The sequence below is a fragment of the Protobothrops mucrosquamatus genome, unplaced genomic scaffold (assembly GCF_001527695.2).
Source record: "Protobothrops mucrosquamatus isolate PMUCROS unplaced genomic scaffold, P.Mucros_1.0 scaffold45, whole genome shotgun sequence".
Taxonomy (NCBI): Eukaryota; Metazoa; Chordata; class Lepidosauria; order Squamata; family Viperidae; genus Protobothrops; species Protobothrops mucrosquamatus.
The window spans coordinates 6,163,151-6,178,193 of record NW_015386427.1 but is presented as its reverse complement, the minus strand read 5'-3'; the positions used below and the strand labels follow the sequence as shown (position 1 = coordinate 6,178,193).

General features: G+C 42.1%; 1 protein-coding gene across 1 annotated transcript in view; it reads right to left on the bottom strand.

Moving 5' to 3' along the window:
• Nucleotides 1–15,043, bottom strand: part of ZMAT2 (zinc finger matrin-type 2) — a 64,364-nt gene that overhangs the window by 7,307 nt on the left and 42,014 nt on the right. Inside the window, exon 4 of the mRNA XM_015811603.1 lies at nt 8,410–8,483. Coding sequence (XP_015667089.1) covers nt 8,410–8,483 — 74 coding nt within the window. The remainder of the gene's footprint in view (nt 1–8,409; nt 8,484–15,043) is intronic.

Sequence of the window (15,043 nt, the reverse complement as noted above, 5' to 3'; positions counted from 1 at the left end):
GGTAACCCAATCAAGCTGCCAGCTGATCCAGAACTAAACTAAACCCACCTCCTTTCCGACATGCTTGTCTCCCGGCTTTTCATTTCATCAGTGCTGATTGCATTCTCTTGGCTGAAGAAAACATACCAGGGAACCTTTTCTTCCAGCAACAGCTGCTGCTGCTTCCCTGTCCCTGTTTCCTCCCTACCTGCTGAGCTCTCCTTCCACAGCTTCTTCTCTGTCTCCTTTTCTTTCCCTATTGTCTTCCCCCGCCTTTCCCACCAAAATCACCTCCTTTTATATCCTCTCCTCTCCTCCCGCCCCCTTTTTCTTCAGTTCACCTCCAGCTCTGTGCTGCTTCCAGAAGTGTCAATCAGCTGGAGCCAATCAGGTGGAGCCCTGCCGGCTCCTGGGGCTTCTCCTGAGCCCCGATAGTCCTGCAGCTGCAGTTGCCTCTTCCTCAGGCTTAGGTTGCTTCGGCTCATTCCCCTACCCTGCTACACTTCTCTAGGACGGTCGCATACCACCTGCCATGTGCCAAAGTACCACAGGTGGTACATGTACCACTGATTGAAAAGCCCTGAGCTAGACTACTCATGAGGAGGCAACTCTCATGAAGGGCTGCACCTGCATCACCTACTTAATCCTGCCCTGAGGATTTGAGGGTTGCTGGAGTAATGTGCCCAGTTCTTTGCCTTCTGTGCTCCTACTATGTATCCTGACCTGTTTGACTTGTGGATTGTTTCCCTGGACTTTGTGTGTTCCGCTTGGACTCAATTTACCCAATGACCCTTGTCATGCTGAGCTTGGAATCCAAACTTGCGCAACGTGGATATTTTCTGTGGACCTGTTTGGGGGAGGATAAAATAAACACCTTTAGAACTCTCGCTGTGCATGCGTGTGTATGAGGGGAATGAGGCAGCACAGGCAAGCAGAAATTGTAGGTATTTTTCCTCCAGGAAGCAGGAAAAAGAGAAGCAATATATCAGGGCTAAGAAACTTGCTGCTGTGATTAAAGATTGGAATCAATTTAAGTTCTAGAAAATTCAGGATAAATAATAAAAGCTGTTTGCTTTCAAAGATATAGTTAGCTAGGAATCTGTGATTAGACCTTTAATTTAATTTGATATGTATGTGCCAATTAAAATCCTTAAGGATTCTAGCAATTTATCATCTCTGATACTTATTTTCCCTATACAAACCCAGTATTGTAAACATTTGTGCAACTTGGAAACTTTTAAAATAGAATTTAAATTAGAAGTACTGTATATCAATATCATCTTGTTATCTATGCAGAGCCATATTCTTTTTCATTTGAACACCTGTTTTGAACAGCCCTATATTTTACCTTTTTGCCCGATATTTTACATGTGACTACTTAAAATTATAAAGGGATTTTTATATTCTAGTTATTTTGCACTTATTATTTATCATGTTAGGAGCATGTTGGCTTATGTGGTTAGGACGCTGGGTTGGAGTTTAACAAGCCCACCTTCGAGACCCAATTGTTACTGCATAGTGAAGTGAGCTGCTGTCGTTCGTTCCAGCTCCATGATGGGGACATGAAAGGAGTCCCACGTATGTCCCACAGGCAATGATGATATTGCCAGCTATTTTTTTCAACCTGGAAGTGCCTTAAACGGTGCTCTGACACCAATGGGACAGGGATTTATCATGTTTTATTTATTTATACTTCATTTATTTATATTTATGATTAATATATGTATGTGTGTATCATATGTTTATGTGTGTGCATGTCTGTGTATGGGTATACGCTGTGTGCACAATTATTAGGCAAGTTATATTTTGGAGGATTAATTTTATTACTGAACAACTACAGTGCTCTCAGTCAATCCAAAATGTTAATAAACCTCAAACCTGAATATTTAAGTAAGTAAAAGTGAAGTTTTGGCTTTCTTAGGAGAATATCTATGTGTGCACAATTATTGGGCAACTATTAGTGTGCAGAATTATTATGCAACTAAATGAAAAATGAGAATTTACCCATCTCACTCATTTATTTGCATCTGTTAAAAGCCTCCCAGACACTGTTCAGAGAGGTGTATTGTTTTCCTTCACCATAAATCTCCATTTAAGAAGGGCCCACAAGTTCTCAATAGGGTTTAGGTCAGGTGAGGAAGGGGGCCATGTCATTATTCTTTCATCTTTAAGGCCTTTACTGGCTAGCCACGATGCATGCGATGGAGCATTGTCCTGCATAAAAATCATGGTCTTGAAGATGCAGACTTTTTCCTGTACCACTGGCTTGAAGAAAGTGTCTTCTAAAAACTGGCAGTAGGTTTGGGAGTTGATTTTGAGTCCATCTTCAATACGAAAAGGTCCAACTAGCTCATCTTTAATAATATCAGCCCATACTAGTACCCCACCTCCACCTTGCTGGGGTCTGTCGAAGTGGAGCTCTGTGCCCATTACTGATCCAGCCATGGGCCCATCCATATGTCTGTCAAGAGTCACTCTCATCTCATCAGTCTATAAAATCTTTGAAAAATCTGTCTTCAGATATTTCTTGGCCCAGTCTTGCCATTTCAACTTACGTATCTTGTTCAGTGGTGTTCAGTGGTGCTCAGCCTTCCTTATTTTGGCCATGTTTCTGAGCACCAAACACCTTGTATTCTGGGCACTCCAGATAGGTTGCAGTTCTGGAATATGACAGCACTGGAGGATAATGGATTCCTGGTAGCTTCATGTTTGATTGTTCTCAAATCTTTGGCAGTTAATGTACATCTTTTTTTCTCAACACGTTTCTTGCGACCCTGTTGACTATTTGCAACCAAATTTTTGATAGTTCTGTGATCACACCCCAATATCTTAGCAATTTCAAGAGTGCTGCATCCCTCTGATTCTTTCACAATGTTGACTTTTCAGAATCAGTTAAATCTCTTTTTTGGCCCATTTTGCCTGAGGAAAAGAAGCTGCCTAATAATTATGCACACCTTGATATAGGGTGTTGATCTCCTTAGGCTACACCCTCCCTCATTACTCAAATACACATCACCTGATATGCTTATATCCACTAAGCATTCAAGTTTATACAGCTTTGAGGTGGAAAATATGCATGACAATGATGATATGGTCAAAATACTCACTTGCCTAATAATTGTGCACACAGTGTATATTTATTTTCTTTTGAGAGGAAGTATCAGAATTTCATTTTTAATGTGTGGCCATGTGTTCACAGAAAAAAGTGACAATAAAGGTTATCTTATATCATCTTATCCATTATAATTTTATGCATAATTTTATCTATCTCTTGTGAAAGTGATCTTTCTCTGAATGGAGGGGGACCTGATTTTCTAGTCATGTATTTCATGCAACAGGTCAAAAACTGATGCTACAAATTTCACAACTCTGTTTTTATTTTATTTGCCCATAAGGCATACTAAGGCACATGTGGGGTCCCTGTCTATTTTACACAGAGGTTAGGGCAGTGGTTCTCAACCTGTGGGTCGGGACCCCATTTGGGGTCGATCAACCATTTCACGGGGGTCGCCAAGCAAGGCTGTCTGTCCGCCATTTTTTTGTCCACCATTTTTTTCCCCTTTTCTGGCGGGTGCCTTACCTCGCTTGGGCTGGGCCAGCTGGTGGTCGGCCTGCTCTGTCTCTGCCGCTTGCCAGCTATGCCTCGGCCGGCGCAGGGGGTGGAACCACACATGCGCGGCGCTCCCGGGCAGGGAAAGTCCTCGACTTACGACCGGTTGGGTAGTCCTCGACTTACGACCGGTTTAGTCCTCGACTTACGACCGGTTTAGTACTCGACTTACGACCGGTTGGGGTCGCGGCATTAAAAAGGTTGAGAACCACTGGGTTAGGGTATCAGGTAAAGCATTCCCCTGTAAGACAGTACCAGTAGCTACCAATTCATTACACCGAGGCAGGAATGCAGGGCCAATATGTGTAAACCCAAAGAGTTTCTTGGAAATGATGTATGAGAATTCCAATCTTGCCCCTTGTAGGAGGCTGAGGTAAAGACTATAACTTTTGGATTTTTTTTAGTTCTTTGGGAAGAGGGAACAAGAGGAAATAGGGCAAGGATATATAGAACCATATACGAGTGGAAAGTGAAGACATAAGATACTGTTCTCTCCCTTTTATAATGGCAGTCTTCTATTAAAATTAAATACAGAGAGGCTCAAGATCAATAAAAAGAAATATTTTTTTACACAACGTATAGTTCAGGTTTAGAATTTGCTGATAATAAATATGATGGTTAGCTATTTAAATGGTTTTAAAAGGGGACCAGACAAATGTCTATGGAGGGACAAGTTATCAATGGTCTTGAGGCAGCTTGCTAGTTTTGAAACTATGGGCAGGATGGCTTAAATACCAACTACTCAGGAAGAGCAGTGAAAAGAACTATTGCCCTCTCAGCCATGATTGTGAAGTTTCTGAAAGAATCAGATGGGTGAATGTGTGATACACATGTTGATTCTTGGCCTAAGCCAGCAGGGCTATTATTACATCTCATCTATTTCTGTCAGCTAATATATTTCTATGTTCTCCATAGTATGAAATGCAATCAGGGTTCTTTCTCTTTTGCTTGTGCTGTGGCTTCTGTATTGACAGGAAAGTTGGATTAAATTTCTACCAAAAAATCAGCTTTTAATCAGTAATTGTACTGATCTAGCTAACATAAACATATGGATATAATATTGTGTTTGCTTTCTCTTTACTTATGGGGGCTTTCCATCTTTACCATTCACAATTCTCTACATTTATTGCAAGTAAATGTGCAATTATTAAACAGCAGAATGAGTTTATAAATGGCACAGTATTGAATAATTCAAAAGCAAAACATCCTGACATTTAAGATTTATTAAGGCAAAAACCAGTGGTAAAGTCAGGCACATAAGAATGTGAAAAAAGAAAACAGCATTACTTGGAAATGTACTATGTTTATTAATATTCCATCTTAAAGGAGTCAAATGAAATTACAATGAAAAATATGACGACAAAAATCACTAAATTATGTCAATTGACCTAATGGTGAGCAGCAGATAGGTAACCGAAGCAGATTCTTGATCTGTCCTTCTCTCTTGTTCTTTCTCATGGGAGATTGAGCAATTGGTGAGCAGAGGAAACAATCCAGGGGCTCAAACAAGGTTCTTCTCACTCACCGCTCCCAATACCTGCGGGATGGGTCAGAAAAACTTTCACTGAAGATCTGTTGTGTAGTGTATGGGGAGGGAGCTGGAAAAGAAATTGAATGGGAAGTTCTGGTGCAAGAGCAGATGAGCTCACGTAGGCCATGATATATTGGTCAGAGACTATTACTACAGAAAAAAACCAGAGATCATTCTCCACAACTCATGGAGTTTTCCTCTCAAGCAATTTGTGTGGAATGGCTCATGATAGACAGAGGCCTGTTCTCTCCACAGCATCATCTTACAGGAGGAACTTGGGGAGTGATGGATAGTAGATAAAGATATAGTATACAGAGGAAGCCTCTCTATGGCCTTTTTCCATTTGATGTTCACGTGCAGACATCCTAAAATTAAAGTCTGAAAGTGGGTTTAGGGGAAAGAATGGATGAAAAAGAGAACATTTTATATCAAGCCCTTTAAGTATTACCTGTAAAGATTGTAGGATTTTAGGATTCCAGGATGTACTGGCAAAGGACTACAGGTAGTCCTCAGCTTACAACCACAACTGGGGGTAGAACTTCCATTGCTAAGTGATGCAATCATTAAGTGAATTGCACCAGTTTTTCAACCTTTTTTTACCACAATTGTTAAACAGATCACATGGTTATTAAATGAATCTGGCTTCCCCCATTGGCTTTGCTCATTGGATGACTCCTAGGAAGATTGAAAATGGTGTTCACATGACACCAGAATGTGGAAACAGTCGTAAATTAGTGCCCAAATTTCAATTATGTGACATTGAAGATGCTGCAACAATTATAAGTGCAAGGACTGAGTCACTTTTTCAAGTACTGTCATAATTTCAAATGATTGTTAAACAAATGATCAACATAGCATTCAAATTTCAAGTAGTTAATAAATGCCTCAATATTGAAAAAGGTCACCTGTACATTATATAATAAAAAGGATGCTCCTTTTTCAATCAATCAAGACTAAAAACTTAAAACTATTGTGCCTTTTTTTTGTTGGGCCACTAAATAATACGGAAGCAGCAGAATAGAATACGTTTCTATCTGTTGGAGTAAAAAATGTGTTTTCTTAGATATATGGAAAAACCCCTAGAATGGCAAAATTGGAGGAGTAAAATCAACTGCTTGCTTACTAAATAGTTGCAAGGAATTCTATATGTTAAAACCTACATCATGAACTATATCTGACACAGAAAGCAGCAACAAATGTTTATTTAATGCACTGCTCTTCAGCTTCTACAATTGTTGAACACTATATAAACATTCCAAAAATTTGGATGCTATCCAATCAAGCAAACAAACAAACCACTCCTTACATTTTCATCTGAGCAAGGGAGTTCATAAAGATAATTATTTTTGTTGCATTTACTTAAGCCTTCCTATCTTCTCCATTTTTAAAGTCCTTTTAAGATTTTGTACCAATAATCCAGAAAAACACTCATTTTTCACTTGAATGATTTCACGTATGCCATATCATAACATTTAACACACATTTGCTAGTTCAGAATATTCTGCAACAGAACTCTCAAAGTACTAAGGATCTAAGGGCAAATACAATCCCAATTTTAGATAACCATCACTATATTTCCTAATCACACCTTCTTTTGGGAGGGTGCTTGTGAAAAACCGCAACACAGCATATATACTCAGATGGTAACTGCACTTGAAATTTGTTCACTTATCAATTTTTTCACATTTTAATATTTATGATATGTCAGCCTTTTAAGATAAACCAGTCAAGAAAGCAAATTTCCTAAATTTGACTAAAATTACTTTATTGATATAGGCTATAGTAACAGAATCTTGAAAGCATTTTCTTTTCCTTCCCTCTTATACTCCAGGAAATTGGGGCAGAACCAATCTGAAATTGCTTATGTTATCTTTGTTTCCCATATATATAGCATGTTTGTGTACATGTTATTGAAGTCCTTTCTGTAATCTGTATAGATTACCTTTCTCCCAGGTAATCTCTGTGGCTTTCTAAACAATGCTACTATATGTTTTATTAATTCATTTTCAGCCACTGATCCATCATGCTCTGTGAGATATTAAGATAATAATGGGTTCTTGCCAGCTGACATTCATAAGGAGGAAGCTGAGATGGAGACTGGCTCTTTCTCATCAGCAGACTGTTGACATGGCCAGAGAGGTGGGGCTTAGGCAGTGATCAATCTTTGACTGGTGGACATAAGGAAGCTGTAGAGGATCACCTCTTGGAATTTGGTGGTCTGCAGGCCATACTCCAAGATCCATTAGCTTAACAGAGGAATACATGAATTGCATATAGAAGTCACTGGAGTCTCTCAGATCTTTAATAACCGCTGAGAATCAAGAAAAACAATAATGGGGCAGGATGAACCAATGGATTGGTTTTGTATGAGATAGATTAGTAAGTCTATTATGTCCCACAGAATAAACACTGGCATCCATGGCTACTTTACAATCAAACAAAATGATGGCTATCTATTGACTAAGGCCAAAGATCTACAGCCAGGCTGGAAATCACTATAATTTCTTTTATTGTTGTGAGCTGCTTTGAATCATTTAGAACTGGGCTGCATACACGTTTAAATAATAATGACAACTTTATTATTATTTTATTATAATTATAATAATAAATATAGTACCAATAGTAATAGTCACCTTGGGTGCAATTCCAAAACATATGAAGTAGCACTTGAATATCATCAGCACCGACTAATCAGTCAATTGCAAAAGGCAGCTTTACTTGGAATAGTTTACATTTTGCTACAATACCTTTAACACCATCCAACAACATCTACCCTAAATCCTGGGTGTATAAAAATGTCAAATCCAGTCTAAACATCTGGCTGACAGTGTGACCATCAATAATATTAATATTAATCAGATGCTACCTTAATAGCGCTTAGGTTCTTGGTTAGGATTTGAACTGTTACGTTTTTATCAGTCCCAGACTGTGAATCAAATTGAAGATTAACAACAACAACAATAATAAAGAAATCAATGGTTGTACCAATAGTAATAAGAGCTCTTGGGGCAATACCCAAAGGACTCCCTAGATACATGGAAATTTTGAACTTATTAGACCTGAATATCTCAATTTTGCAAAAACCCACTCTACTCGGAACTGCCTATATACTCAGACGCTACCTTAACAGCTCTTAGGTCCTTGGTTAGAACTTGAACTGTTAAGTTTTTACCAGGCCCCAGACTGTGAATCGAATTGAAGATTAAATCAATAATAATAATAACAACAACAACAACAATAATAACAACAATAATATCAAATTAGTAAATGAAAAACATGTTATACATACGTTTTTTGCCATTGATATGATCAAGGAAGTTGATGGAATCTTTCACTACACAGTCACATACATTACAATAATACCTGAGGAGGAGAAGATAATCAATCATCAAATATCTAATTCAACATTTTCACACTAATTAATGGTCCCACCCAAAGATAACAATATTATTAGGTTTCCAGAAGCAGGTTAAACCACTACACTTTTTTCTGCTTGGTACTAATATCTTGGAAATAATCCTCTAAGTCATTTTACATACAAAAAAAGACGCTAAGACCCTACAAAGTGTGCAGAGAAGAGCAAGATGATAAAGGGTTTGGAGGCTAAGCCATATGATGAACAGTTGAGGGAGCTAACTATGTCTAGCCTATCAAAGAGATGGATTAGAGGGGACTGTCTTCCAATACCTGAGGGGCTGTCACAAGGAGGAGGGGTTTGCCTTATTCATCAAAGCACCTGAGGGCAGGACTAGAAGTAATGGGTGGAAGCTTTATAAAGAGAGATCCAACCTAAAAGGATTTTTTTTCTGTTAAGCTGTTAAGCAAAGGGTGTCAAACTCAATTTCATTGAGGGCCGCATCAGCATTGCGGTTGCCCTTGGGGGGCCAAGTGGGTGTGGCCAGGGTGGGTGCAGCTTACTGGGTGGGCGTGGATGGAGGTGTGGCCTGCTGGATGGGCGTGGCCAGCTCTACATCATTCGCGTAAAGGGTGCCTGTGGGGGCCTGGGCAGGAGTGGGACAGATCTGAGGGTCTCTGGCAGAAGGGGGTGGGACCAGGGCAAGTGCCAAGGTATGGTCCACTGGAGGAGCCTCACTGTTCCTCTCAGGCCATGCGGGGGGGGGGCTGGATGGTGGTGCGGGCTGCCCGGAGCCCTGGGCAGCAGAGGTCAAACACCCAGCCTGGCCCTTGAGCACCTGCGGCACCAAGCCCAGCCCCACTTCCCCAAGGGGGTGCCCAGCTGCACTTACCTCCTCAAGGCTGCTGCTGCTATGCTTGCTCTCCTTAGCCAGGTTGCTCATGATGGGTACAAGGGCAAAGTTAGAGAGAGGCCCATTCCCTCTCCATGGGAGGAAATCCGGCTTTGTATCCGAAGCTTCCTTAGCAATAGGATGGGAGACCCCCAGGATAGGCCAGGAGGAGGGGGCAAGGGGATGGTGAAAGGGCAGCAGGGCAGGACTAAGGCAGGACTTCCCTCAGACCCTCCCTCTCCTTCTTTCCTTCTTTCCTTCCTTCCTTCCTAAGTACAGAGTGGTAGGAAAATATTTGAGATGAGGGAGGGAGAAAAACAGGCAAGAAACGCAGCTGGGGAGGTGTCACCCTTTGTGAGGAATGAAGAAATGCACCATCGCCTGGAAGTGGCCAACACATGTCCCTCACCTACTTCATATATTTGGCTTGGTGGGCTCCGGGGGAGGGGATGCCATGAACAGCGTGAGAGTCAACATTACCTGCACAATGTCGCCCAGCCCCCAGCCAGCATAGTTTCGGCAGGCAGTGAGGCAATCTCCTCACAGCGCCGAGAGGCTAAGCCAGGCGGCGCAAATTTGAAAAGAAGCACGATGCCGCCCAGCCCCCAGCCTGCCCGGTCTCGGCAGGCAGCGGGGCGCTCTCACAGCGCCGAGAGGCTGAGCCGGGTGGGGCGAATCCGAAAACAAGCACGACAACGCCCAACCCCCAGCCTCTCCGGTCTCGACAGGCAGCGGGGCGCTTTCGTCACAGCACCGAGAGGTTGAGCTAGGAGGTGCGAAGCTCACCAGCTTTGCACCTTGCTCCCTGCTGAAACTGGGCAGGCTGGAGGCTAAACAGTATTGCACTTCTCATCACATTTGCGCCACCCAGCTCAGCTCTTGGCACTGTGAGGAGAGCTCCCCGCTGCCTGCTGAAACCGGGAAGCTGGGGGTTGGGCGGTGTCGTGCTTCTTTTTGGGTTCGCACCGCCCAGCTCAGCCTCTTGGCGCTATGAGAAGAGCGCCCCGCTGCCTGCCGAAACCCTTCGCACCGGAGCCAATCATGCCAGATATATGAAGTAGGTGAGGGCCATTTGCTGGCCACTTCCAAGCAATGGTACATTTCTTCATTCTTCACAAAGGGTGATACCTCCCCAGTATGCACCCAGGGGGGTGGGGCCGACATGGCAGGGGCTGGTTCCTTGCTGTTTCCAGACGGCCTTGTGGAGCTAAGACTGAATACGTTTCAGCACAGATGGCCACCACAAAATTGTACATTGGGTCCTGGCTGGCCTGGGCCAGGACCAAGGCAGTGGGGGCCGTTCCCTCACTGTTTCCAGGATGGCTTCGCAGGCCACATGAAATGACTTCGCGGGCCGCATCCAGCCCCCGGGCCTTGTGTTTGACATGTCTGCGTTAAGCAATGGAATAGCTTGCCTCCAGAGTTTTAGGTGCTCCATCACTAGTGGTTTTCAAAAACAGACTGGACAAAAAATTAACTAGGATGGTATAAAAGTGTTCAGCCTTGAGCAGGGGGTTGGACTAGAAGACTTCTAAGGTCCCTTCCAGTCCTATGATTATATGTTTTATATCAATCTGCAGCTTCCACATTCAATTAGTCCTTGACAGCACTGAACCAATGGTGGTTATGACTAGCCCCAAAACTCTCACATGGCCTCTTGCATCCTCCCTTAACCCTACTATGCCTCGCTTGCACCTTTCTGTACCTTCCCCAACTTTTGCTGCACCTCTCTCACAGTTCTGTGCACCCTCATCTGCCTTCCCCTACCTGGCAGCAGACACTTTGTTTGCAAGCACCTGGGACTTGCAATTTCCTGCTGGCTTCCCCATTGACCTGGATATAGGAAGCCAGTAGGAAGTTGCCTCACCTAATGACCCTATCCAGCAAAATGAATTTTAATGTGGAGAAAAGCAAAGTTTCACTTTTAGGCAGGAAAAATCAAAAGTACAAGTACAGATTGGGCGAGACCTGGCTCAAAAACAGTAACTGTGAGAAGGACCTTGGAGTCCTAGTGGACGATCGCTTGACTATGAGCCAGCAGTGTACAGCAGCAACCAAAAAAGCTAATACAATCCTGGGTTGTATAAACAGAGGTATAGAATCAAGATCACGCAAAGTATTAGTATTGCTTTATAAAGCCCTAGTAAGACCACACCTGGAATACTGCAGCCAATTTTGGTCACCATACAACAAAAAAAGATGTTGAGACTTTGGAAAAAGTTCAGAGAAGAGCAACTAAAATGATCCAAGGCCTGGAGACTAAAACATATGAAGAACAGCTGCAGGACTTGGGTTTGGCTAGTCTAAAGAAAAGAAGAAACAGGGGTGACATGATAACAGTTTTCCAGTATTTGAGGGGCTGCCACAAAGAAGAGGGCACAAACTATTCACCAAAGCACCAGAAGGTAGGACAAGAAACAATGGTTGGGAACTGACCAAGAAGAGAAGCAACCTGGAATTAAGGAAAAACTTCCTGACAGTGAGGACAATTAACCAGTGGAACAGCTTGCCTCCAAAAATCGTGGGCACTCCATCACTGGAGATTTTTAAGAAGAGACTAGACAGCCACTTGTCTGAAATGGTATAGATTCTCCTGTTTGAGCAGAGGGCTGGACTAGAAGACCTCTAAGGTCCTTTCCAGCTCTAATCTATTCTACCATGGGATTTGTTAACAAAGGCAACCAGAGCTGAAGGGATTGCTGTCACTAAATGATGCAGTTGCACTTCATAACTACATTACCTACCAACAGAAATTCTGGTCCCAATTGCCATCATAAGTCAAGGAGTACCTCTACATAAAAGACCCATTTTTCTGGACTCCTGTTCTTTGCTATAGGTACAGTTTCAGTTTTCCTCATTATACAGTATACTTGGAGTAAACATAAAAGTTGACTGAGTTCAAAGGGTTTGGTTTTGTTATTTGATATTTATATCTAAAGACATTACAAAAAGAAGAGGAACACTATTCAGTGGCCCACATGGTTTTTGAAAACAGGCCTTGTCCTCAGGGCCTAGTTACAATCAATTTGTACCTAAGACAGAACAGCAAGTCAAAATGCATAACTGTCATCAAAATGAGCCAAATTATTTTGGTGTGTGAGACAAAAATTTCCATAACAGCCACACTCTATAAGTAAAAAATTCATAAATAAGTACAGCTTAAAATAATTTTCAGTTCTTTCATGCCATGCAAAAGCAAAATGATTCCAAAGTAAACATCATTTACCTCTTTCTGCATAACAGTACAACTAGCTGATATTTTCTTCATTTTATCTTCAAGGACTGAATTTTAAATTTCAGATCATGCATTGCAGGTTTCTCACTACTTTAAATAAGTTTTTACTTATTTCATTTGTCATTCAAGACTTCCTGATCTTCTTATAAAGTGAAAAATAACTGTAAAGCCTGCAGTATTATCTTACTTTAAAGTTTAATGTGTGCATTTGAACCATATCATTCAAAGATCCTGGAGCACTGGGGAACCACCAGAGGACTGGGAAAGAGCTAGCATGGTTCCAATCTGCAAGAAGGAGAAAAATGTGGATCCAGGAAACTACAGAACAATCAGCCTCACATCAATAACTAAGAAGATCCTGGAAAAGATAATCAAGCAACAAATCAAGCAACACCTAGAAACAAGCAAAGGTATTAGTTCAGAGGTGTCAAATTCGCAACATCATGTGACGTGTCGCTACGTATCACAACTTTTTTTCCATTGCCGGCAATGGGGTGGGCGCAGTTTTGGCATGACGCATCCGGCCCGCGGGCCAGCAGTTTGACACCCCTGTATTAGTAGAAACCAATTGAGTTTGTCAAAAACAGATCACACCAGACAAACCTTATAGCATTTTTTGATAAAATGACTAAATTAGTGGATCAGAGAATACTGTAATACATTTACAGTATTACACTTAGACTTCAGTAAGGCTTTTGACAAAGTAGACCAAGGCCTACTTCTTGGTAAGATTTGTGATAGACAATGTCACCACCAGACGGATTTGTGATTGATTGAGCAAACACACTCAACAAGTAGTCCTCAATGGAACTATATCTAAATGGAGGCATGTAGTGGGATACCGTAAGGTTGCGTCTTAGGCCCAGTACTCTTTAGCATCTGCATCAATGATCTAGATGAGGGGATAGAAGGGGAACTCATCAGACTTGCAAATGGCACCAAACTGGGAGGAATAGTCAATACTTTAGAACAGCGGTTCTCAACCTATGAGTCGCAACCCCATTTCACGGGGGTCGCCAAGCAAGGCTGTCCGCCATTTTTTTTGTCCGCCATTTTTTTCCCCTTTTCCGGCGGGTGCCTTACCTCCCTTGGGCTGGGCCAGCTGGTGGGCGGCCTGCTCCGTCTCTGCCGCTTGCCAGCTACGCCTCGGCCGGCGCAGGGGGCGGAACCACGCATGTGCGGCGCTCCCGGGCAGGGAAAGTCCTCGACTTACGACCGGTTGGGTAGTCCTCGACTTACGACCAGTTTAGTCCTCGACTTACAACTGGTTTAGTCCTCGACTTACGACCGGTTGGGGGTTGCGGCATTAAAAAGGTTGAGAACCACTGCTTTAGAAGATAGACTCAAGATACAAAATGTGGAGACCCAAAAGACCCAGCAGCTCCCCCCCCAAAAAACAGAAGTCATCTATAACACACAAGTAGTCCTTGACTTACAACAGTTTGTTTAGTGATCATTCAAAGCTACAATGACCCTGAAAAAAGAGACTGATGGCCTTTTTCACACTTATGAACGTTGCAGCATCTTTGTAGTCACATGATCAAAATTTGGACACTCAAAAACGGACTCATATTTATGACGGCTGCAGTGTTCCGGGGTCATGTGATCACTTTGTGTGACCTTCTGACAAGCAAAGCTAATGGAGAAGCCAGATTCACTTAATAAACATGTTACTAACTTAATAACTGCAGTTATTTACTTAAAAAACTGTGGCAAGAAAGGTCGTAAAATGAAGCAAAATTCACTTAAATGTCTCACTTAGCAACAGAAATTTAGGACTCAACTGACGTCATAAGTTGAGGACTACCTGTACAATGTAATTACTGCAGCAACTGGCATATAGATATAAACAATATCTACATACAATGCAAAAGAGACAATCAACAAGAGGGAACAAAAATACCTAAGTATGAGCCAGCAATATGCTGCAGCTGCCAAAAAAGCCAATGCAGTCCTAGGCTGCATCAACAGAGGGATAATATCAAGATCACACAAAGTATTTGTACTGGTTAATACTGCAGTCATAAGACTACATGTGGAATATTGTGTCCAGTTTGGGTTGCTACAATACAAAAAAGATAGGGGACTCTAGAAAGAGTGCAAAGAGCAACAAAGATGTTTAGGGGACTGGAGGCCAAACCATATGATGAACAGTTGCAGGAACGAGGTATGTCTAGTCTAAGGAAGAGAAGGACAAGTGGTGACATGTTAGCCGTTTTCCAATATTTGAGGAGCTGTCACAGAGAACAGGGGTCAACCTATTCTCCAAAGTACCTGAGAGGAGGACAAGAAGTAATGGATGGAAGATTACTAAAGAGAGATCCAACCTAGAATTAAGAAGAGTTAGAACAATTACTCAGTGGAACGGCTTGCCTTCAGAGCTTGTGGGTGCTCCATCACTGGAGATTTTTAAGATGAGATTGGGCAGCCATTTGTCTGAA